Genomic DNA, 24566 nt, shown 5'->3' with positions numbered 1-24566 from the left:
ATTTCTCCAAGTCTCACTAATTGCTCTTAGAAAACCATTTCTACTGTCAGAGGAATTCTCTATAAATATTTCATCATGTAGCAAACCATTTGTTATTGTTGGGTTTATGGATTGGTTTTAGCTTTTCTGATATTACATGTAATGCTGTAATTAAACATTATACAATAAACATTTGATTACTTTATTCTCTTAGACATGTGTTATAGGTTCAATTATAAACCTTATTTTGAGATTTCTGTTAAATTATTTTTCAGGAAGTTAGGTTAAATTACCCCCATCTTAATCCTAGGGAAAAAAGGTGCGTGTGAGAAAGTTGTTTAACTACATTGTCACAAACATTGAGTGTTGCATTTTGTGATGTTACTGACTTTTTTGTAGATGAACAGCACAGCCAGTATTCCAAGTTACTGTTGGCCTCTAAGGAACAGGTGCTGCACCGGGTAGTTCTGGAAGAGAAAGTAGCACTGGAGCAGCAACTGGCAGAAGAGAAGCACACTCCCGAGTCCTGCTTTATTGAGGCAGCTATCCAGGAACTCAAGGTCAGAGGATGCATTAGAAACTAAAAGCCAGAGATGTTAAACCTTTCTATTCAGGGATGGACAGTGGGACCTAGGTACTTCAACCCCACATTGAGGCTAATAAGCCAGAATGGCTAAAAAAGCATTCTGCTCTGGGCTTTATGTTGTAATGGAAAGGAAGAGCTGAGGTTTTTCAAGCTTTTTCTAGAGCTGAAAGGAATAGTTCAAATGATTTTATGCATAGTGGTATACACCTGTAATCCCACTGGCTAGGGAAGCTGAGATAGGATTGCAAGTTCAAGGCCAGCTTCAACAATTTAGCAATGCCTTAAACAACTTAGTGAGATCCTTTCTCAAATAAAAAGTACTTGGGATAAATCTCTAGTTACCTACCTCAAATTTTATGACTAATTATGACAGTAGGGTTTCTTAGGTTAGCCCTGCTCTTAGTTAAGCAAGGTAGACTTATAGATTTGTTTTTAGAGATGTTTTATTTGAGAGAAATGTGGAGAAAGTATTAGTGCTTGCCCATTTGGGCCTTGGCAATACCTGATGAGGATCCTTTAAGTAGCAAGAATTACCCAAGTGAAGAAGTCCCCCACTTTTTAAAATTTTTATTTGTTTGGTGCTGAAGATCGAACCCATTGCCTCATGTGTGTTAGGCAAATGCTCTACCATTGAGGTATAGCCCCAGTCCATTCCGTCTTTAGCTCATGTTGAAAGGCCATTCTGAGTCCTTACTCTCCACACTGAGTATGTTTCTGGAAATTTAGCCTTCTCTGGTCTCTCTGGCCCTAGACTCGGGAAGAGGCTCTGTCAGGATTGAGTGAAAGCAGAGAGAAGGTCACTGGTGTTGTGGCTGCTCTGGAACAACTGGTGCTGATGGCTCCCTTGGCGAAGGAGTCCGTTTTTCAACCCAGGAAGGTTAGTGTGCCCCTGTTATAGTCTTAAGTGACAGACATTCTTCAGTTGCTATTATTAAGCTGGTAGGTATTGCTGTGAAACCTCAACTTTATTTGGAGGAGAGTGGACTATGACTATCTTGGGTTTGTAATTTTTTACTGTGGATATTAAGTCGATATGATAAACGTCTAGGGAGCTTCTTATGTCTCCTCCTTATGTCACATTGCTTTTTTTAAAAAAAAAAAATATTTTCAGTCGTAGATGGACACAGTACCTTTATTTTTTCATATGCTGAGGATCGATCCCAGTTCCTCACCCATAGTCTACTACTGAGCTACAACCCCAGTCCGTCGCATTGCTTCTTGAAAACAGGACATAGACTTTCCGTTGACCTAGAGTTTGTTCCAACAGGGTGTTCTAGAGTATCTGTCTGCTCTTGATGAAGAAACCACAGAAGTTTGTTCTCTGGACTCTCATCCTCTTGCTCTCCCTCTGGTAGAGGAAGAGGAAGCAGTATCTGAACCAGAGCCTGAGGGGTTGTCAGAGGCCTGTGATGACTTGGAATTAGCTGCTGACAATCTTGGGGAAGGGACCATTCGAATTGAGTCCAGCCAGCAGGAACCCATCACCAAGCCAGGCTTTACACACCTGAGCAGCTCTCCTTGTTACTACTTTTACCAAGGTGAGGGGCCCCAAGGAGGAAGACGGGATTTCCTGCCATAGATATGTTTGAGAGGGATGGCCTGGATTTCTGAGCAGACGGTTCTTTCCTGGTCCTGGGGGTTGAATAGCTAGTTGTGCCTTTCAGCATTGGGAAGGAGAGGGGCCTAGCAATGAGAGAGGGTCTGTGCTGAGGGCTGGCAGAGACTGTTGGTTGATAAAGCTCTTGTCTTCAGCCGAGGATGGGCAACACATGTTCCTGCACCCTGTGAATGTACGCTGCCTCGTGCGGGAGTATGGCAGCCTGGAGCAGAGCCCAGAGAAGATCTCAGCGACTGTGGTAGAGATTGCTGGTTACTCCATGTCTGAGGTAAGGGCTTGCCTTTTAGGAGAGGAGGTGCTTGGGAAGCAACATTAAACTAATTTCTTTAGAGTAGACTGAGCTGGCCTAAGTTCCTAAACCTTCAAGGCCTTTAGTTGATGTATTTGTGTGCGTGATGTGCTGGGGATCGACCCCAGACCTTGTGCATTCTAGTGAGCTATACCCCCAGCCCTATGTATTTTGAAGTCTGTTTTTGTTGGTGATGGTGCTGTGAATTTTTTTTTTTTTTTTTTAATTAGATTGTTCTTCCTTAATGCGCCAGCATTTTGGTAAGTCAGTTTTCTATGCCCCCTGCTTCTCAGGTACATTTGTTGTGTTGAGATATAGACTTCTTCTCATTCCTCATTTATTTATTTAGTACTTGGGATTGGATCCAGATGCACTTTACCAAGCTACATTCCAAGCTTTTTATATTTTGAGACAGGGCCTTGGTAAGTTGCTGAGGGCCTCTAAGCTAGGATATTTTTTTCTTTTTCCTTTTTTGGTGGGGGCTACTGGGGATTGAACTCAAGGGCACTGGCCACCAAGCCTCATCCCCCTAGCCCTATTTTGTATTTTATTGAGAGACAAGTCTTAGTGAGTTGCTTAGTGCCTCTCTTTGCTGAGGCTGGCTTTGTGATCCTCCTGCCTCAGCCTCCTGAGCGCTAGGATTTACCAGCATGCAACATTGTACCTGGCTTCAGCTAGGATATTTCTTAAACAATAAGAAGCTGGGTGTGGTAACACACACCTGTCATCACAGCAACTCAGGAGGCTGAGGCAAGTGGACTACAAGTTTAAGGCCAGCCTCAGGAACTTAGGGAGACCCTGTTTCAAAAGTAAAAAATAAAAAGATCTGGGAGCTAGGCACAGTGGTGCACACCTATAATCCCAGCAACTCAGGAGGCTGAAGCAGGAGAACTGCAAGTTCGAGGCCAGTCTCAGCAACTTAGTGATGCTCTAGGTAGCTTTGATTGTCTCAAAATAAAAAGGGCTGGGGATTTAACTCAGTGGTAGAACACCTCTAGGTTCTATCTTGAGTACCAGAGAAGGGAGGTGGGAATCTTAAAAACAAAGTCCAGGGACTGGAATTGTGGCTCAGTGGCAGAGAGCTTGCCTCGCATGTGTGAGGCACTGGGTTTGATCCTCAGCACCACATAAAAATAAATAATAAAAGTATTGTGTCCATCTACAACTTAAAAAAAAAAAAAAAAAAAGTCCAGAGGGAGTAGTAGCTCAGTGGTAGAACACTATACATAGCATACCAGAGGCCATAGGTTCAGTCCTCAGCACAAACATACAGAAAAAAATGAAACGAAAGAAAAACCCTGAAAAATCTATGGAGGCTTTAAGTTAGGTATATAGGCTTGAAATGCATTTTTAGCTTAGCAGATATCTGAGATATGGTCTCTTAATTCACATATGTGAATTTTTTTCCCTTTGGGTATTATCCCTGTATTGATGACAAATTTATCGTATGCCTCAAAATGGAAACTCTTTGAGTACTATCAATTTTTTTCAAATGTGAAGAAAAAGAAAAAAAAAAACTAAATTGATGGGCTTCTAATTGTTTTAGGCCATAATTTAGTAAGGAAATCTGGTTGTTTTCTTTTGCTTTTGGTACTGGAGATTGAACTCTGCACTGGACCATTGAGCTACATCGGCAGCCCTATTTTGTTTTTTATTTAAAGACAGGGTCTCAATGACTTGCTTAGCACTTTGCTGTTGCTGAGGTTGGGTTTGAACTTGTAATCCTCCTGCCTCAGCCTCCCAAGCCATTGGAATTACAGGTGTAATTTCCCGGTGGGAAATGTTTTATCTTCCTTCTTTGATATCATTTGTTTTGTCTTTGTTTCCAGGTTTTTATTTTTCCAACAAATTCTTTTATCTTCCTTGTTCTCTCCTCTCAGTTGTGGACCCCAGGCAATTGGAAACAGCTGATTAGATTGTTACCAGGCTGAATTTACTCACTTGTAGCACAAGCAAAAACTGAATTTAGTTGCTTTTTCTGCCTGACTGTGTCCATAGTTTCTACTTTACTTTTCAAAAAGATGGTAACTTGAGAGCTACTCTTTAAGCCCAGTGCTGTCTGTGAGTGGAATATTGGTCACTTTTCCCATGTAGGATGTTCGGCAGCGTCATAGATATCTCTCTCACTTGCCTCTCACCTGTGAGTTCAGCATCTGTGAACTGGCTCTGCAGCCTCCTGTGGTCTCTAAGGAAACCTTAGAGATGTTTTCAGGTAAGAACACCTATTTTGCTTTTCTTTATAGTGGGTGGGGTTCAGGGACTTTGGTGGAAATCATGCTGGAAACCAAATGCGGGCAGTTCCTCCCAAGATACCTCACCCCATTCATCTAGTTCAGCTCAGCCCACTGGTGTGGGCTTAGCAGCTAATCAGCTGGGAAGAGTTAATGGCCAGGTGGTTTGGGATCTGCCTTCTCACAGCTTGACCAACCCACAGATGACATTGAGAAGAGGAAGCGTCAACGCCAGAAGAAGGCTCGGGAGGAACGCCGCCGAGAGCGTAGGATTGAAATGGAGGAGAACAAGAAACAGGGCAAGTGTAAGTTCAGGAGCTCTCAACAAGGCTCTGTGACCAGGAACCAGGCTGCTTGTGTTCATGTCTCGCTCTGTCATTTGTTCCCTCAGTTTTTACCTAGGTCATGAAAGCCTCCTTTATAGGCTCATTTGATAAATTTAATGAGTTCATATGTGTCACGGTGTGCATAGCACATAGTACATATGGAAATGAAATTCACCTTGGCATAGTGAGTGACAAAAATCTGTTCCAGGGAAGGGAATTGAAACTCTGCTGAGAAAGCTGGGGGCAGTTGTCCCATGTTATCTGTAGATCATGGATCTTACCTCCTAGCTATTAAAGGGAACAGTGCCAGTGAGTGCCAGAAATGTCTAATAAAGTAGAAACTTTGAAAACCAGGAAATGCATGCAGGAAGTTAAACTTGAGAGCTCTTGTGTCAGTAAGCACAGAGTATTCTGATCTGGTTCTCCTGTCTAAGAGAATCCAGTGGATTAGTGTGACCCACAGGCCTAATTATCCACTAGAAAACAAGGATTTGAGTCTTTGGGTAGGGAAAGGACTTAGTTATTGTGATTCCATATGGTATGGCAAACACTAAATTTTACTTCTCAAACTGTGCCAAATATATACTTGGGCTTCCAAAACTGTGTAGATATTTGGAACATGTCTTAAATTTGGAGAAAACAAATGTTTACAGAACAGGATTTTTGTTTTAATTTTTTATGGAAATATTCAGACAAGCAGGTAGAGAGCACCCCATGTTTATTGTCCACCTTCAATTATGACTAGTTAGAACAAGTATTTTTATATTAAAAACGTATTATTGGATGGCAGTTGCTATAAATTGAGTTGTTAAATTTCTGTCTGCATCTTTCAGAACCTTGAGGTTTGTTACACATACTGGCTTTCCTCAGCTGTTGGGAAAATTTGAGGAATTGTAAATGGTCCTAGTGTTACTGTCTTCCTTTGCAGATCCAGAAGTCCACATTCCCCTAGAAAATCTACAGCAATTTCCTGCCTTCAATTCCTATACCTGCTCCTCTGATTCTGCTTTGGGTCCTACCAGCATCCAGGGGCCTGGAGCCCTCTCCCTTTCTCCTCTTAGCAGAAGTCCAGGTTCCCATACAGGTAAATAACTATTGAGATTTAATATATTCAGCCACTGACTAGACTTTAGGTCACAGCTGCTTAAAGGGTTTTACTTACTCGGGTGGATGATAAACATGGGGTGCTCTCTTCAGGCAGATGACTTTTACTTGGGTAGTTCTAAACTACATCAAATTCTTGCCATTTGATTTACTTTTTATGTTGACTTCTTTTTTTTTTTTTTTTTTTTGGTAGGTGAACACAGTACCTTTACTTTATGTGATGTTGAAGATCAAACCCAGTGCCTCACACATGCTAGGCAAGCGCTCTACCACTGAGCCACTCATCCCCTGTACTGACTTTTTATACCTTGCCAACCTCTAAAAAGCTCAAGGTAGCCAGGTGGTGGCACTTGTCATCCCAGTGACTGGAGAAGCTGAGATGGTAGGATTGCAAGTTTAAATTCAGCCTCAGAAACTTAGTGAGGCCCTTAGCAATGTAACACAAGTCTTGTCTCAAAATTTAAAAAAAGGCTGATGATATGGCTCAGTGGTTAAGTGCCCCTGGGTTCAATCCCCAGTACCAAGGAATAATAAAAATAAAAACCTCAAGGTAGCTCACTATGTAGGAAATTTACTTTGACCCAGCTGTCTTACCTCTAGTGTTCACATTTGGGATACTACTCTTTGTTTTTAGCCTCTTTATATGTATTTCTTTATTGTATTAGCATATATAATAATAATAATAAAGAAATGGCCTACAGAATCTATTGATAGGGAAATGACTAAACTGTAGCATTCATGCTATGAAATACTTCATATTGAAGAAGAAAATAATAGCTGTCTTTTATGAACTATGGAAAGATAAAAGGAAGTTGTAGAGGGCTAGTTGTAGAGCATTTGCTTAGGATGTTTGAGGCCCTGCCTTTAATCCATGTACTGCTCAAAAAAACAGTTGTAGAATTTTGTGGGTTTTTAAAAAGTAACAAAGCTTTTCATTGTGCATTTATCTAAGTGTATAGAATATTGGGACAGGTACATTCCAGACTAGTACTCTGAGATAAGGGTATCTTTGAAAAATCTTTCAATCCTTATCTTTTTTTTTTTAAAGATGGACACAATATCTTTATCTTATTTATTTTTTATGTGGTGCTGAGGATCGAACCCATTCCCTAGTGCTCTACCACTGGAGCTATAACCCCAACCCCACCCTTGTCCTTTTTAAAGTAAAAAAATGAACACACATTCTCATTTTTTTCTTATAGGAAAATGTATTAGTGCTTCATTTTTGTCCCTTTTTTTTTTTTTTTTTTTTGGCAGTTCTGGTAATTGGCTCCAGGGCTACATGTGCTAGACAAGCACTCCTAAGTATAACCATGTTGTGAAATGAAACACTTAAGAGTTATTGACCATCATTTTAGACATCTCTTTTTTGGGGTGGGGAGGGTGCATGATTACTGGGAATTGAACCCAAGGGCTCCTAACCACTGAATCACATTCCCAGTCTTTTCTATTTACTCTTTTTATTTTGAGACAGGGTCTTGCTAAGTTGCTAAGGCTGGCTTTGAACTTGGTGATCCTCCTGTCTCAGCTTCAGCTGGAATTCCAGGCAGGCGCCACCATCTGTCGTGAATCCTAACCAAACATTTCCACATTATTAACTGCTGGCTGGAACATAAAGGCTTATCTAATTAAATTTTTTTTTTTTTTAGAGAATTTTTTTTTTTTTAAATATTTATTTTTTAGTTATCGGCGGACACAACATCTTTGTTTGTACGTGGTGCTGAGAATCGAACCCGGGCCGCACGCATGCCAGGCGAGCGCGCTACCACTTGAGCCACATCCCCAGCCCCCTTATCTAATTAAATTTTATCACGTTTCTTTGTGGAAAAGTGTAGCATTTCATAAGAAAAGGGTTATTCTTGCTGTAGGAACAGATTCCACCATGACTTCTAGCATTATAACTGAAGCTTTTTCTCTCCCTCCATTGATCACTGATGTAAACAATCATTAGTGTTCTTGGCTTTGGAAAAACATGAAGGTTGGATCAAGGTTCTCTTTGGCCAGGGATGGGTGGGTTTTGGTAATTATTAAGATCTGACTCAAGGGTTCATCTCGTCATCTCATAGGTGCTAGCTTTTTGGAACTTATATAATCAGGTGTCTGGTTCTTTTTCAGACTTTCTGCTGACCCCTGTGTCACCCACTGCCAGTCAGGGCAGTCCTTCATTTTGCGTTGGGAGTCTGGAAGAAGACCCTCCCTTTCCTTCTTTTGCCCAGGTAAATAATTTGTTTGTGAAGCAGCCCAAGGTATTTAACATGAATTCAGCTGCTGGTTTTTCTGGGAACCTCATCCAGGGATTATTGTTCCTCATTCTAATAACAGCTGAACACATTTAGTCCTTTGATAGGTATGAGGGAAATTGCCTGCCTCTTGGAGCTGTATGCCACCAGGAGTGGCTAAGAGTAGATTCTGTGGATATCCCCTCTGTTAGAGGGAAGGGCTTTACAGGCTTAAGTTGCATTGATTCTAATACATAATTGTTAGAGGGTTTTCTTTTTTTGGTAACAGGGATTGGATACGGGGTGCTTAACCATGAGCCATATCCAAAACACTTTTTATATTTGATTTAGAGGCAGGGTCTCGTGAAGTTGCTGAGGCTGGTTTTGAACTTAGGATCCTTCTACCTCAGCTTCCCAAGCTATTGGGATTATAGGCATGTACCACTGTGCCTAGCTTTTGGAGGCTTTCTTAAGAGGGAATTCTTGGGTTTAGTATCAACAATTACTATAGACTTACCTAGGAAAGAGGCCAAGAATAGCTGAAAGAAAAATCTGAGTTTTAATTATTAAAAAAAAAAAAAAAACACTACATTGTAAACTAGACACTGTCCTAAAGGCTAGGGATACATCAATTAATTTTAATGGTTCTCTAGTTCTAGGATCTCTTGTTCAACTGGTATTTGTTACATAAAATAAATCATTCCTCTGCACTTTGAGAAGGGAAAGTTTGTGTTATCCTGTAACTAGCCAAAGCAGCATCCTTATGGAGCAAGGTGGGAAAACACCAAGCTAGTGAGATTGGATGTCAGATCACTCTGTTAAGCATATATTCATTTAACATGCTAACCTTCAGCATTCCTGCATCCATATAACTAAAGATGATGGACAGACACCCCTGTAAGAAGTTAGTTAATTTTTGTGGGGCTAGTTTGGAATCATTACCTTAACAGTTCTTAGAGAATAACACTTTTCAACTTACAGTGGGGTTACACATAATAAATCTATCATAAGTTGAAATATTGTAAGTCAAAAAAATGCATTTGGTACCCCTAATTTCCTGAACATCATAGCTTCCCTAAAAAACATGCTCAGCTTACAGTTGAGCAAAATCATATTATAAATATTGATTGTCATTTATTGTTCCAAAGATGAAAAACAGAATGTGTACACTTTGCATCATTATAAAGTGGAGAACTCCTTATTAGATTCATCTTAAGACCTAATGTCTGGGGCTGGGGATGTGGCTCAAGTGGTAGCGTGCTTGCCTGGCATGCGTGCGGCCCGGGTTCGATCCTCAGCACCACATAAAAAACAAAGATGTTGTGTCCGCCGGTAACTAAAAAATAAATATTAAAATTCTCTCTCTCTCACTCTAAAAAAAAAAAAAATTTTCTTCAAAAAAAAAAATTCTTTCTTTAAAAGAAAAAAACCAAACTGATGTCTACAGTTGATATGGATTTTCTCATGTAGAAATGACAGTTTGTGCTGACAAATAAATAGGAATTAGACTTGGGTAAGAAAGGTCCTAAAGGCAGGAAGGATGAAAATAATTGAGGGCAATTCTGAAAATTACTGAATTTCATAGGCAAAACCAAGTGGCTTTCAGGAATAAGGCCAAACGCTTAGGTTTTTTATTGTTGTAGTAGTACTGGGAATCCGAACTCGAGGGGCCCTCAACCACTGAGTCACATCCCCAGCCCTATTTTAGGTCTTTTTTTTTTTTTTAGCTTTGAGAAACTTAAGACTTGAAAGAACTGTATCATGAATAAGTCACATCTTTCACCTAGATACACCAATTTTTATTTTTGCTATATTTGCTTTCTGTTAGGTATGTAATAAGTTCTAGACAGCATGATACTTCATTAGTACTTAGGGGATACATGTCAAATAAAATGACATTTTCCTATAAACTATAGTTATTACATCCAAAAACTTCAAATTTTATGCTGATAATGTAGTACATGTTTCTATTTGCCCATTTGTTTCAATCTTTATTTTTTTAATGAAGTTCAGGGTGCAATCAGATCACTCGTGTGCATTTAATTGCCAAGTTTCTTCAGCTTCCTTTGGTCCATAACAGCTCTTCTGACTTCCTTCCCGCTCCTCCTTGAATGGATAATTTTGAAGCATCGAGGCAAGTTGCTTCATGGGACATCAAATGGTTTAGATTTGTCTGCTTGTTTTCTCATGAGTGGATTCAAGTTAAATACTTAGAAAACCATTTTTGGTAAGAGTAAAGCATAGGTGATAGATCTATTTTAATCACATCTTAAGACAATTCAGGGGGCTGAGGATGTGGCTCAAGCGGTAGCGCGCTCGCCTGGCATGCGTTCGGCCCGGGTTCGATCCTCAGCACCACATACAAAACAAGGATGTTGTGTCCGCCGATAACTAAAAAATAAATATTAAAATTCTCTCTCTCCTCTCTCTCTCTCTCTCTCTTTAAAAAAAAAAAAAAAAAAGACAATTCAGATGCCATGCTACTTGTGGGACAAAGGAAGAGGACTCAGTAGTATAGTACCCTTAGATTTAATCCTCAGTATTCCTCCACCCTCCCAAAAAACCCTAAACCAAAAAACGTGGCCTTGACTGAGATGAAGACAGTTATCCAGAGACAGAAGGGTTGTTCTGATTAACTATACTTGGAAGAATTTTATAGGTCTGTGGCTGAATCTGAAAGTTAATGATTAAACTATTCAAAAAGCAAAGATTAAAAGGTGGGGCTGGGGATGTGGCTCAAACGGTAGCACGCTCGCCTGGCATGCATGCGGCCCGGGTTCGATCCTCAGCACCACATACAAACAAAGATGTTGTATCCGCCGAAAACTAAAAAATAATTATTTTAAAAAATTCTCTCTTTAAAAAAAAAAAAAAAAAAAATTAAAAGGTAATGAATGTGGGCTGGGGATGTGGCTCAAGCCGTAGCGCGCTCGCCTGCCATGCGTGTGGCCCGGGTTCGATCCTCAGCACCACATACAAACAAAGATGTTGTGTCCGCCGAAAACTAAGAAATAAATATTATTCTCTCTCTTTAAAAAAAAAAAAAAAAAAAAAAAGTAATGAATGAGGGGCTGAGGCTATAGCTCAGTGGTAGAGTGCTTGCCTCACAGGTATGAGGCCCTGGGTTCAATCCTTAGCACCACATAAAAATGATATTTTTAAAAACCCTTTTTAAAAAAAAAAAAAAAAAGTAATGAATGAGTGTTGTTTTACTCTTTCAGGATAAAATTGAGTTTTATAGCTTTAAATAACTGAAGTTCAGTAGGCACATGGTTTTAAAACTGGAGGAGGTACGATGTTGCTTGTTCCAACATTTTGATGTTTTTAGGGGTTTCAAGGAGAAAAGGAAGGTTGATTAGAAAAAGCATTTCCAGCTTGAGCACCTGAGTAAGAAACGCTTACTCCTTCTGTGTGGTATTCTTTACCTGTTTCCCAAAGGAGCAGATTGGCCTTACTACTTTGTGGTTTACACAGGATAATAATGGATGTGACTGAAATGGTATATTAATGAGAAAAGATTTCACAGGTGATGGTTGGTTCTGTGCCCTCCTAACCAGTTGATGTCAAGGCTGGTGTCTGGAAAAGAAATTGAACTAAAAACTTACCTCATTTTCCACTTCCATAGATGCTGAGAGTTGGAAAAGCAAAAGCAGATGTGTGGCCCAAACCTGCTCCAAAGAAAGGTGAGGAGGGCCTGCTGGTGAAGGATGAATTTGTCCCCTTTTCATTAAAATGCTAGTTGTTCATAGGAGTGTAACACTGATTTCCCCCCCCCCCCCAGATGAGAACAGCTTAATTCCTCCTGCCCCTGTGGACAGCGATGGAGAGAGTGATAACTCTGACCGTGTTCCTGTGCCCAGTTTCCAAAATTCCTTCAGCCAAGCTATTGAAGCAGCCTTTATGAAACTGGACACACCAGCTACTTCAGATCCCCTCTCTGGTAAGGGCAGAGAACTAGAGTTCTCAACACAGGACTCAAAACTTACCACACAGGTGCTGTCATTCCTGCCTGTACTCAAGATTCTAAGTGTAGGCAGGATCTACTCTCTACTGTCTTGGAAGAAAAAAATACCCAAATTTTCCTTCTAGGCCTCAAGAATTTATTTGGGTTGGTAAACAGGTTCTGACAAACCAAATTAGTTGATACTTAACTATGTTGAAGACCTAAACTGGTCGACCAGTCTGTAAAAGGTAATTCATAGATGTGTAAGTCAGTATCCACTTTGGTACTCACGATTAAACAAGAATTACAAATTTATGGTGTGCTTTATATGTCCCTAGCATTGTGCTAATTTCCCGACAACCATATTGAATAGATGTAACTCTTAGAGTTGAGAAAGCCAGGGCCAGGGAGGTAGCATCAAGACAAATATTAGTATATGCTACGACTGGCATTTGAGTCCAGAAGTCTAATTCCAGAGCCTGTACTTTGGCTGTCATTGAATGACTTGGTAATGGAAAGGCCAGGGAACCAAGATGACATTGTAAATTAAGTGAGCTCTCTTTTCTGTTTTCCTTTAGAAGAGAAAGGAGGGAAGAAAAGGAAAAAACAGAAGCAGAAGCTCCTGTTCAGCACCTCAGTTGTCCATACCAAGTGACACTACTGGCCAAGGCTACCTTCTTCATCTGGTTTTCTTTTTTCTGTGCTTTTGTTTTGCTGCTGTAATTTTAAGTATTTGAGTTTGAACAGATTAGCTTGGGGTGGGGGGAGGGGGTTTCCACAATGTGAGGGGGAATCAAAAAATTTTAAATACAGTGTATTTTCCAGCTTCCCGTCTTTACACCAAAATAAAGTATTGACACTCACATGAGCTCTCTCCCTGCTGAAGCTTTTAGTTTGTTGCCAGGTTAGCCTTTTTGATCCACGTGTAATTTAACCCCAAACAAGTTTTGAGCCCCTTCAGCACCCCTTGGAGCAGCCCAAACCACAACACTGCTCTGCTGTGACATCATGTGTCAGGCTTCCTGGTCTCTCTGCATACTATTAGTTGTTTTTTTAAAAATGGTTGAATCTTTCCTACCTGTTCAGTTCTTCTTGTTAAAGAAACAGAGGGATGGGAATAAAATGGATTTAGGACACCCAATTTGAATTGAAGTTTTTCTTCTGACAAATGGCCAGGGTGTGGTGCCAGACTTGAGTTGGCAGCTTGATGGACACTTGCCATGTGTGAGGGAGTTTTGCCCCTTGAACTTGGCTTTGCTTTAAAAAAAAAAAAAGTTGTCACTAAGAAAGCCTTTGGGACGTCCCTTCCTTTTGGACAAGCTTATTTTGACAGTAGCATGAATTATAGGAAAGAGTCCAGCACTCCTAGAGAGCAGGCTAATAGCCAGGTCACCAATGCTTAGCCTCTTATTTAGAGCAGCTCCATCCTCCCAAACCCTATACCGATTGCTGGGGGTAGAATCCAAGGCATCATGGGCAAGTGGCCTGCCATTGAGCTCTAGCCCAGCCCTTTATTTTTTTCTTGCTAAGTTGCCCAGGCTGGCCTCAAAATTGGGATCCTCTTGCCTCTCTGCCAGCAGGAACAGGAACAATAAGCATTTGCCACAATACCCAGCCCTAGAGCAGCTTCCTATGCTTGGGTTTTAGCTCAGTTTGAATCTTTTTGCTGCTTAAAAAAGTGACCTCTAGGTATAACAGAATGAAGACAAAGTTGCAATAAATCACCTGCACAAGTAATACTGGGGTTTTTTGTTTTTTTTAAAGTTCTGTTTGCAGGTCAGCTAGGCACATTATTTCTAGATTAAACAGAATTATACAAACTCATAGCAGCTAGCATGAACTAACATCTCTGGTATGAGGCTTAAAGCTGGATTTTGAGAAATCCTGGGTCAAGGAAGGTGCTTAGCCTTAGATACGGGGTATATTGAAGTAAATATCACAAATATTCCTATTAAATGTTAAGATTTTCTATTAAATGTGATGGTGCATGCCTGTAATCCCAATAGCTTGGAAAGCTGAGGCAGGAAGATCCTAAAGGATCTGCAAGCCTTAGCAACTTAGCAAGGCCCTAAGCAACTTAATGAGACCCTGTCTCAAATTTTAAAAAAGCTCTATAGAGATGTGGCTCAGTGGATAAGCACTCCTGGGTTCAATCCCTGGTACCAAGAGAAAAAAAAAAAAAAAAACCTTCTGTATCCTTTTATTATGGAGAAAAGAGATCCTAGAGATGTCATTAGGAGGTAGCAGGCTAAATGTGGTCACAAGACTTTTACTCCTTTCTATGAGTGTGGCAGTCTGGTGTTAACGTTTAAGGCCACAGGAAAAGAGTGGAACTGTAGAAAACTGAATTTGGCAGATGCTCTAGGGCCATGTAAATAATGAGGGCAAGTGAGGCCAGTCTCCAAAGTGCAAAAGTTGTATTATCAAGTCACCGGATTAAATATTGGGAAGGAATCTGGTATTTATAAAGCCAAGATTAGATTAGCTATAGGTCTGTACAAAGTTTAGTTGCTGTCTTAATATTTCTACTTCAGGTGACATGTTTTGCTTAAGATCCAATTTGGGGGTTGAGAGAACAAAGCCTCAAGTGGAAGGCTAAAATAAATACCACAGAGGGAGTTAGTCTTCTCACCAAGATCAGGTTGTAGATGGGGAGACTTGGCCACACATGAATTCTGTAAGCCCTTTTATAATTTAAAGCATTGTTTAACCAAGCAATTAGATACAAAAATGTAACTAGAGAGCCTTTACAACCTGCAGACCAGGATCCAAGGGATGTTACATAAAGGTAACTTAAGTCCTCCGTTTCAAGCTGGTTACTTGTCTTCTGGTTGGTAGTCTTCCAGTTTGGAGAACTGTATGTAGATGCTGTGCCTCCTAGAATGTTCTGTTTCCACAAGTAGGCCTGAACAGTAGTGTAGCCTTCTGTGTGGCAAGCAGAAGTTCACTCCATTGCTTCAGCAGCCTCTTCACCACCACTGTCTGAAAGCTCTTCCTCACCAGAATCCTCTAATAAACAGCTTCTTGTGACGGACTTTTGGATGGCTTCCCGCTCTCCTGGAGAAAAGCATACAAACCAGGGATGAAGGATGTCTTTGGGAGCACCTCTTAATTCAACTGAAGCTCAGTCACTGCTTGGTAGGCACTGAACTAGTGTTGCTTACCTTCATCAGTGCAGTTCTGCAACAGGATCAACAGCTGTCTCCTGTTGTACTGAATCAGAAACTTCTGACAAGTTCTAATTGTACCTGAAAGAGATTTTGTGGTCAACAGCTTGTGAAAGGTTTCTAAGAGAGAGAGATGGGCAGAAGTATCTTGTTCTCAATGGGTAAGCAGGAAGCCCGCCCACCCATTTGTCATGATTGATCTTTGAATCTGTCACCTACTAAAAATCATCAGCCATACCACATGGCACTCCTACCTCCCACATGTAAGGTGTTGAAAAAACAAGGATAACGGTGTCCTTTGTTCTCCAAGTACGTAATGAAAGGAAGAGCTGACCACACGAGCTGATAGAATTCTTTTCGACACCGAAGTAGCACTATTCCAGTATAAGCATTGATGTATCGAACTATAAATAAAGAAAAACTTTTGGAAAACCTTGGATTCACAGCAGGTAACAACCTTGGGAGAAAAGCCTATGTACCAGAGACTCTTATAGACAAGTGACACTTGGGAGGATGCATCAGTAAAAAACGGATCCCTGAAAGAAAACCTTAGGACAAACCTTTATGGAGAGGCATTGCCCTGTACACAATGAATGGTAAATGAATTTAGAATTTAAAATACTCTTCTTGTCCCTGACCAAATAAATGGGATGGGAGAGATCCATCTTCACTGGGCAGAGGGACCCTTACCTGAAAAACAGGTGGTTGTACTACAATTGGGTTCTATAGTTTGTTTTTGGTGGTGGTACTGGGGATTGAACCCTCGGGTGCTTTACCACTGAGCCGCACACCAACACCCTGTCCTTTATGGGTATGTTTATTTTGAGACAGGGTCTAGCTGAACTGCACAGGTTGGCCTGAAACTTGGTATCCTCCTGCCTCAGCCTCCCAAGCAACTGGGATTATGCTGTGTGGGTTCTTTCAGTAGCCAGATGAGTCTTCACCTGTGATGTCTACATGCCTTTAATTTTCCAGAATTCAAGTATGGGCTTAGGAAGGAAGAGAACTGTAAACTATGTGGTACCTGTTGGAAGAAGAGCCTCTGCGTGGGCTCGTTCTGCATTTACATACACAGCAATCGTGTTCTATACTACTCTTTCAAGGTTTTTCCTTGTGTGTGTGTCTAAGGGGGTAATTGTGACACATTCCGTGTGGTGTCAATACATCCAAATAGTAGCTCTTATCAGGAGTTATATATGGTTTCCCTCAATTAAGTTCAATCACAATCTTCAAGAGAAGTCAGGTACAGAAAAGATTCTTGTCCAAAGACCCAATGCCTTCGGGTCCCCACTCTTAGCTCTTTGTCCAATTTCCGGTTCCTAGCGATCTCCCGCTCCGGGTCCCAGACGCCCAAAACCTCCAATACAAAGGATGGTACACGGACTTGGTTGCTTCAGGGGTCGCTCGCGCCCCTTCTTTCCCCATTCTACGGCGCCTGCCTGCTCCAAATCCCGCCGTCCCCCAGCGCCCTCGCACCCGCGAAACCAACAGAGCAAGCGGCTGCGCCGAAAGTCCCGTGTACGCGGGCAATCGTGTCCCGAAAAAGACCGCCCAGCACTCGGTCCTCCAGACTCAGGCGACAGCGAGGGTCGTCGGACACCAATTCGCAGAGCAGGTACCTGCAGCAGACGAGAAGGCGGTGAGCGCGAGGTGGGGCTCTGGGGGCCGGGCGGGGGTGCCCCAGCAGCCGCTTACCTGTGCTTGAAGCGCACCATGGCGGCCTCACCCCAGCAGGCACGACGTGCACACCGGATGTCGGTCCCGCCCGTGGCCAATGGGAAGTTGGCCTTCTTGGCCTCGCAGCCACTCGGAGAGGGAGGCAGGACGGGGGCGGAACCAGGCCCTTGAGAGGCCGAGTTCTGTGTCAGTCTCCTCAAAGCCCCGCCTTCCCTTGCGCTTGTGAGGGCGCGTGCGTCCTCGGAGCCTTCCTAAATTAGTTTGGGGGCGGGACTCGGCAATTGAGTGGCTTGTAGCCGTGATGGGTGCTTTTGCTCCACATCGGGATTTACAGTTTTGGTGTTAGCCGCCCTATTTGGTGCCCTTGGGACCCTCTGGTTCAGTTATGTATGCCATTATATCCTGTCCCCCAAACGGACGGTGGAACTTTTGAGGCCAAAATCTTGAGGCCTGCCAGGGATTAACACTCGGGAAATCGGACTCTTATTTTCAGGTGAGAGCTCGATTTTTCTTCGGTACAATTAAAAGTTCTGTTACTATTTGGGCTTTTCAGCAGTCTTATGAAGGTGGGTGCTTTAGTAACATTTTTTTGTTAGCAAAAAAACAATATATAGTCATTGTATTTTCCGGATTTTTAAAATATTTATTTTTTAGTTAAAAATAATACCTGTAGGGGCTGGGGATGTGGCTGAAGCGGTAGCGCGCTCGCCTGGCATGCGTGCGACCCGGGTTCGAGCCTCAGCACCACATACAAAGATGTGTCCGCCGAAAACTAAAAAAATAAAATAAATTAAAAAAAATAATACCTGTATTTAATTTATTTTTATGGGATACTGAGGATCGAACACAGAGCCTCGCTCATACTAGATGAGCGCTCTACCGCTGAGCCACAACTCCAGCCCATTTTTCTGGATTTTTTTTTTTAACTATACATAGAGAAGCAAATAAAATAAATTGTAGTCCCAGCACGGAGAGAGAATAACTGCCATAAAGTGTTTTCTTTCTCATCATTTTCCCCCTATGCCAGGGATTCTCAAAGTATGGATCAAGGACCACTGAGACTGCTCAAGGAGTCCCCAGCTTCAAAATTACTTTGGTAATAACATTAAGATGTCATTTGCCTATTTCATTCTCTCAAAATGGACAGTGAAGTTTTTTCCAGAGGTTGGGTGACATGTCATGACACCATTGCTCTGACATCTAATGTAATTGTGTATTTATTTTAAACATTTCTCAGTTTTAGGAGATGAGGATATAGCTCAATTGGCAGAGTGCTTGTCTTGCATGCACAAGGCCCTAGGTTCAATCCCCAGCACCACACACACAAAAAAGTCCAATGTTCATGGTAAATATTGATAGAAATAGCCCGCAAAAAAAAAAAAAAAATCCTTTGGAACCCTCAGTAAGACTCTATAGGAATCCTGAGACAAATAAAACACTGAAGAATAGAGGATCATACTATTTCTTTCCTTTTCATGAAAAAAAAATGTATATGGCATATTCTTACATGTACAACTAAATGAATTTCTATGTGTGTGTAGACTTCTTCCCAGTCAAAGCCCTTACTAGGAAGGAACTACTACCTTCTATTACAATAAATTAGTTTTGCTTGTTCTTGAACTTTATATAAATAATTTACAGCATGTTTTGTGTCTGGCTTATTTCATCCAACATCATTGTAAGACTCGTTCTTGTTTGACTTATCATATCAGTTGTTCTGTTGAATATTCTTATGCATTATTACATTGTCTGAATGAATCATTGTTAAGTTAGTCAATATCCCCTTGATGGACGTTTAAAACATCTCCAGATTTTTTGGTTACACCCAATACTTGGATGGATAGCCGTGTAGCTAGCTAGGACTTTACGTCCATCCCTATTTGTCATGACGCTCATTCTGTGCGGTTCAAGAAGAGAGACAGGTTTCACAACTGATAATTGACAATCATCCCCTACTCTTTTTTTCCACCGGGAGGAAAAACGGGAGGGTAGGTGGTGGCGCTGTGTAGGGATCAATGACTGTAGAACTACCTCATGATCCAGAAACACGATCTCCAGCGTCCTCTGGCCGGCAGGGGGCGCCAGAAGCCCTCTGCGGAGGGCTCAAGACCCAGCCTGACTCAGCCTGAGTGTCTAGCTTCCTACCTCCCTAAAAATACCCATCCCTAACCCTTCTCAGCCTTCGTTCCTCTAATCCTAACGCCGCGTTTATTTTATAGATGCAATTGGGGTCCAGAACAGAGTCAAGTATTCAATAAGGAGCAGGCGCAGAATTCGAACCCCAAATCTTCCGACTCCAGCGTCCCTAATCCCATCTACGCGACTGTTGTCCTCCGGTGCCCCGTTTCACCGTCCACTTGGTGTAATAAAATGGAGCGATGGCATCGTAGGTTCCAGCCCCTCTTTCACTTACTAGCCAGGTGCTGTCGAGGAGGTTAATTCACGTCTCTAGATCTCAGTTTCCCCATCTCTGCAATAGGTTAATAATGGTGTCTATTATTAGTAATTGTTAGAATGGAAGTTTAAGCGGGATTACACGGGCTCTGTGCCCGGCACCGTGAACGCATAGTAAACGCTGTTTTGAATGAACGATTTACTCCTGATGCACAGTACGGCCTGGGGAGCAAACGCGGGTTCGGTCTTTGGTTCTGAACCAGGTCCGGCCCCTCCCGGCCCGGCTGGGGTGTAGACGCGCGGCGGCGGAGCAGCCTCTCCCAGGATAATTAGCCTGCGCGGCTCGGGTTCCATCAGCCGCTAATTACACGTCTCCTAATGAGGCCGGCGGCTGTTTGCAATCACCCGGGTCCCCGCCGCGCGGGGCGGGAGGCCGCTGGGGACTCCGCCTGTGGAGGCGTGGAGGGGCGGCGGCCTCCCGGTCCCCAATGCGCCAGTCTGCCTCCTCCCGGTTCCCATCCCTTTACCCCGTATTAGGGTGAGAAAAGGGGCTGAGGCTTAGAGAAGTGAACTTGAGCATGATTCACTCCAGAATAGGTCCGTCTGAGCCTGAGCCGGAGCTTGTGCCCTTAACAGATTCATCTGCCGCCTGGATCAATGGGGTAGTTGCTATTATTTTTTTTTACTGTCTTTATTACAGTCGTAGATCCTAAATCAGATCAGATAAATGGTGGGGGGCGGAGCTGGGGCTTGGAAAACTTCCTTTGGATTCCTCCCCTCCTGCCTGTCTGAGGGTTCCTGCTCCCATTTACTCTTTTGGATCAGACACAGAACCGAATGTTAGCTCCTTACAACTCACACAACCCATTTCATAGGCTGGAAAATCTGGAGCATTCCCTAGGAGGCGGTTGGGGCAGCTGCAGTTAGGTGAGGGTAGGAGGCTACCAGGGGGCAGGAATGTGCCCTGGGTCTTCTGATATGGGATCCAGAGTAGCTGCTGTTCTTCATGCTTGTCTCCTGCAGGGCGGTTTACTAGGCTCTCATATGTACCAGGCACTGCACTAAATACTTTCTGGGTGTGACTCCATACCCATGAGGGTTAGAAAGGGAAGTGATTTGCCCAAGGTCACTGTAATTTGGGCCATTCTGTCTTACCCCCAAACCTGGGCTCTTATCCCCTTATTCTCTACTCCCAACTCTGGGATGTCCAGGAACTAGAAGGATGTTCATGGAAGGAAAGTCTGATCTGGTGCCATTCTAAGGTGCCTTTGGCATCTAGGAAGTCCCTACCAGCATCTGGATGCTGCCTTGGAAAATTGGTGGCAAAGGAAAATTGTATCTGCTTCAGCATTTTGGAAAGCAACCGCTGCTCATTAGGGGCTCCTGCTCCTCTAATCCTATCAACCAATTTCCTGTAAAGACTTATGGGGACAATCTAGATAAAATTAAACCCTCCATCTGTTTGGCCAGGGGCCTGGGGAGCCACCACCTCCTCCAGGTTGCTGGAGCAGACACAGCCCTCCCTAAACCTCAGAGATAGAACATTGCATCTCACTCAATCCCACCCCTGTGTCCTGTGAGATTGGCTCATCCAAAAACTAATTGAGAATCCAAGGGCACTGTTGTTTGACCCAGCAATTTCTCTACCAGGAATTTATCCCATAGGATTCTTGCACATGCCAGAGGACAGGTGAGCAAGGATGTATCTTGCAGCATTGTTTGCAATGGCAAAAAGTCACCTCAATGTTTATCAGAATGCGTAGTGATTGGACAGCTATGTGCCAGAGAGTGTTGTAGACCCTTTGCAAAGATTGATATATTTGTCCTCGCAGCTACCTATAAAGTACATACTTATTTCACTGCAGTCCTGGGAATCAAACCTAGGGCCTTGCACATGCTACACAAGCATTCTACCACTGAGCCACACTGGAGTCTGACTTAATTTTACTAATTCCATTTTACATATGAGGAAACAAAGACTCAGAAGAAGTAACTTGCCCAAGCTTCTTGAAGCTAGAAGCTCAGGGCCATGGTTTGACCAGGAAGACTGTGTTTGTAACTATTATTCCATAGAACTTTTCTGACTTTTTTTTGCATAGAACATTTCCAAAAGGTGACACAAGAAATTGTTGATGGTGGTTACCTCTGGGGAGAGAAATTTAAAAATGTGCATTAAGAAGAGGGACTTGCCAGGCGAGGTGGCACATACCTCTAACCCCAGGAGCTTGGGAGGCTGAGGCAGGAGGATCTTGAGTTCAAAGCCAGCCTCAGCAAAAGCTAGTCGCTAAGCAACTCAGTGACACCCTGTCTCTAAATAAAATGCAAAATAGGGCTGGGGATGGGGCTCAGTGTTTGAGTGCCCCGTGTTCAATCCCTGGTACCTTTTGTACCATTTTATTTTACTACATTGTTATGCACTGAATGTTTGTGTCTTCCAGATCCCACCAAATCCTTGTGTTGAAATCCTAACCCTCAACATGATGGTATCAGGAGGTGGGGCCTTTGGAAAGGATCAGGTTATAAGGGTGCGGCCCTCAAGAATAGGATTCGTGCCCTTATGGAAGAGATGCCAATTGCTCTCTCATCCTTTCCTGCCATGTGAGCGCACAGGAGGAAGACACCACCTATGGACCAAGAAGTGGGCCATCATCACACACTCAATCTGCTGGTGCCTTGATTCTGGACTGCCGGGTGTCCAGAACCATGAACAATAAATTGTTGTGCAAGCCACCCAGTTTGTGGTGATTTTGTTATGACAGCCTGGACGAATGAATGGGCATGTACATGTTAATTCCACAATTTTTAAGAAGTTACTGAGCCCCAGCTTAAAAGTATGATATTACTAATGTTTACCTCCACTCTGGAAGTGGGCCCTATCCTTATCTCCATTTTCCAGATGAGGGAGCAGTGCTGTGGGTGGAAACCTGAAAAGGGGAACTGATTCTGGAGCCAGTGCCTCATTCTCCTTATTCACATTAGTTCCCTGGGCCTGGAGGGCTCAAGGGAAGAAAAGTGGTTATAACATGGACTCTGGAACCAGCTTGCCTAGGTTCTAGTCCCGATTCAGCCACTCATCAGCTGTTTGACCTCAGGCAAGTTGCTTTCCTTCTCTGAACCTCAGTTTCCTCTATACAAAGGTTAAATCACTTCTGTGTCAAGTGCTTAGAACAGAGCCTGCCTCATTGTGAGCACTCAAGAAACGTCAGGTATTTTTATGCCATTGTTCTGATAATTCTCTTTCCCAATGTCAAACTCAGACCAGCTGGGTGGGTCCAGCTATAGCTGCTGCAGTCCTTTTCCCAAAGAGCCAGACCCAGTCACCCTGTGCTCTAGACACCAGAAGTTCCTTGGGATCAGTTCCCCTGGGCTATCCCAGTGTGGTGGCTCTGTTCAGAGATGGTCTTAATGCCTTTGCTGAAAAATTGAGGCAGAGCCACGGAGGCCTGGGGTGGCCAAGATCCAGGGCAAGGCTGCGACGGGCAGCCTCCTAGTTCGGGATGTTCCCAGCGTCTTCCCACCACTCACGCTTGGAGGGAGAAGGGCCTCAAAATAGCTGTTGCTTCCCCAGCACGGCACTAGGCCAGGGACAGGAATAGACATCTGGGGGTGGCTGTCTCAGCCTCTCTCAGGGCCTTCAGGGGGCTAGGAAGAGGCAGAGGCTAGACCCCTCCCCCAGTGTGTATGTGTGGACAGTGCAGCTGTCCACCTGCAGTGACCCCCTGGTGACAGTCCAGCCCATGAACCCACCTGTCATCAGGTTACTAGCAACGGCAGGGCAGGCGCCAGCCAAGGCCTAGATTATTAAACTGGTAGGAAGCGCCCTCAACACTGGCTCCTCCAGTGCTCTTTTGGCACCCTGGGTGACTGGCCCAGCGAGAGGTGCACATGATTGAGGTCACAGAGTGGGATAGAGGCCACACTGACAGGAGAGGTAAACGTGGTGCTTAGTGGGGCAGCACCGCATGGGTTGGTGGCTCAAGGACTCAGGACTTGCATTGCCAGGCTTAAATCCATCCTCCACGCCCTAATTCCTGCACACCCTTAAGCCTCAGTTTCCTTACCAATAAAGTGGGTTCAGTAGTACCACCCGAGTTCTTTAGAGGTTGTAAACACTGAATGAATGAGTGGGTATTTACATGCAGTTATGATCGCTCCTGTGTTTTCTCTGGAACCCTCACTCCTTCAATCCTAAGGCATTGGCTGATCACCTCTCACACGTCAGGCACAGTGCTGGACCTAGGTCAGTACAGCTCACAGGGTGACAGGAAGTGATCTCATTAACGTTTCAGGGAACCTGCCATGTGCCAACAACTGTGACAAGTGGTTTTTAGACACATTAACTCATTAATCCTCATGACAACCTATGAGGTGCCATTATCATGCCCTTTATTACAGAAGAAGGGAGAATGGATCAGAGAGGTGAAGGGATCCTCCAGGCTCACACAGCTGGGAGCTAGCAGAGGCAGGATTTGAAAGCTGGTCTGCCTACTTGCAGAGCCTATGCAAATAAGCTCTGCATGACACTCTTTATCGGGAGATGGATAAGCCATTGGGTTGCTGCAGTACAGGGGTTGGGTAGGAGATGCTGAGCACATAGAAGAGGACTCCACTCCCAACACCTTGACATTTATCACTCAAGCCCCTAGCAGTTCCTCCATGACCTCTTCTCCAGGCCTCTCCAGGTGGCCAGGGCCAGGTGGGGTGGGGGAAGCCCAGCCCTCACACAGCATTCCCATGTGAGAAGTTAGACAGCCCCAGCCCACACCAAAGACCTCTCTCTTCCTTTCCCTGGGTTTCCATAAGTACCTACTGGGTGCCGGCCCCACACTAGTCTCTCCCTGTCCTGAAATTGTTCGTGGCATGGTGAAACAGACGGGTTGTTAAAAGGCAAGAACCACCCAGAAGCGGCTGCTGTGAGGACAGGAATAAAAACAGGGCCAACGGCTGCCCAGAGGAGGAACCTAACTCTGCTTGGGGGTCAGGGAGGGCTTCCTGGAGCTACTGGTGTCTGAGAGCTCCATACAAAGGAGAAA

The 24566-nt window shown here is 43.4% G+C and overlaps 2 protein-coding genes and 1 long non-coding RNA gene across 4 annotated transcripts in view; 2 read left to right on the top strand and 1 right to left on the bottom strand.

Annotated features, from left to right (window-relative positions):
* The window catches only part of Rnf10 (ring finger protein 10), a 36033-nt gene extending 22975 nt beyond the window's left edge, over positions 1-13058 (top strand). For both annotated transcript variants that reach the window (XM_077108923.1, XM_077108924.1), the window contains exons 7-17: positions 379-539; positions 1317-1442; positions 1833-2103; positions 2318-2451; positions 4567-4684; positions 4907-5008; positions 5958-6113; positions 8249-8349; positions 11978-12035; positions 12134-12292; positions 12874-13058. In XM_077108923.1, coding sequence (XP_076965038.1) covers positions 379-539; positions 1317-1442; positions 1833-2103; positions 2318-2451; positions 4567-4684; positions 4907-5008; positions 5958-6113; positions 8249-8349; positions 11978-12035; positions 12134-12292; positions 12874-12950 — 1463 coding nt within the window. In that variant the 3' untranslated portion in view covers positions 12951-13058. The remainder of the gene's footprint in view (positions 1-378; positions 540-1316; positions 1443-1832; positions 2104-2317; positions 2452-4566; positions 4685-4906; positions 5009-5957; positions 6114-8248; positions 8350-11977; positions 12036-12133; positions 12293-12873) is intronic.
* An 893-nt stretch (positions 13059-13951) lies between these two features.
* On the bottom strand, positions 13952-17222 carry Pop5 (POP5 ribonuclease P/MRP subunit). Its single transcript, XM_077108925.1, has 5 exons — positions 17158-17222; positions 16939-17081; positions 15717-15866; positions 15460-15543; positions 13952-15352 (listed from the first exon to the last, which is right to left on the bottom strand). Exons 1-5 carry the CDS (start codon positions 17175-17177, stop codon positions 15240-15242), a joined length of 510 nt encoding a protein of 169 aa, XP_076965040.1. The 5' UTR covers positions 17178-17222; the 3' UTR covers positions 13952-15239.
* Positions 17223-17418: 196 nt separating this feature from the next.
* Positions 17419-22253, top strand: LOC143637919 (uncharacterized). The gene is made up of 3 exons (XR_013154524.1): positions 17419-17632; positions 18167-18235; positions 21972-22253. It is a non-coding gene; the product is annotated as an uncharacterized LOC143637919 (long non-coding RNA).
* Positions 22254-24566: the final 2313 nt, after the last annotated feature.

The sequence above is a fragment of the Callospermophilus lateralis genome, chromosome 1 (genome assembly GCF_048772815.1).
Source record: "Callospermophilus lateralis isolate mCalLat2 chromosome 1, mCalLat2.hap1, whole genome shotgun sequence".
NCBI lineage: Eukaryota > Metazoa > Chordata > Mammalia > Rodentia > Sciuridae > Callospermophilus > Callospermophilus lateralis.
Note: the sequence above shows the minus strand (reverse complement) of the source record. Positions and strands in the feature narration are given on the sequence as shown.

What these genes read in the sequence shown, in the direction of transcription:
- Pop5 (XM_077108925.1), bottom strand. Translation starts at nt 17,177, where the DNA reads ATGGTGCGCTTCAAGCACAG. An exon ending in TTGCTCTGTTGGTTTCGCGG is followed by an intron (nt 15,867 to 16,938) that starts GTGCGAGGGCGC and finishes CTTTATTTATAG; the next exon opens with TTCGATACATCAATGCTTAT. An exon ending in GCAGAACTGCACTGATGAAG is followed by an intron (nt 15,353 to 15,459) that starts GTAAGCAACACT and finishes GCTTTTCTCCAG; the next exon opens with GAGAGCGGGAAGCCATCCAA.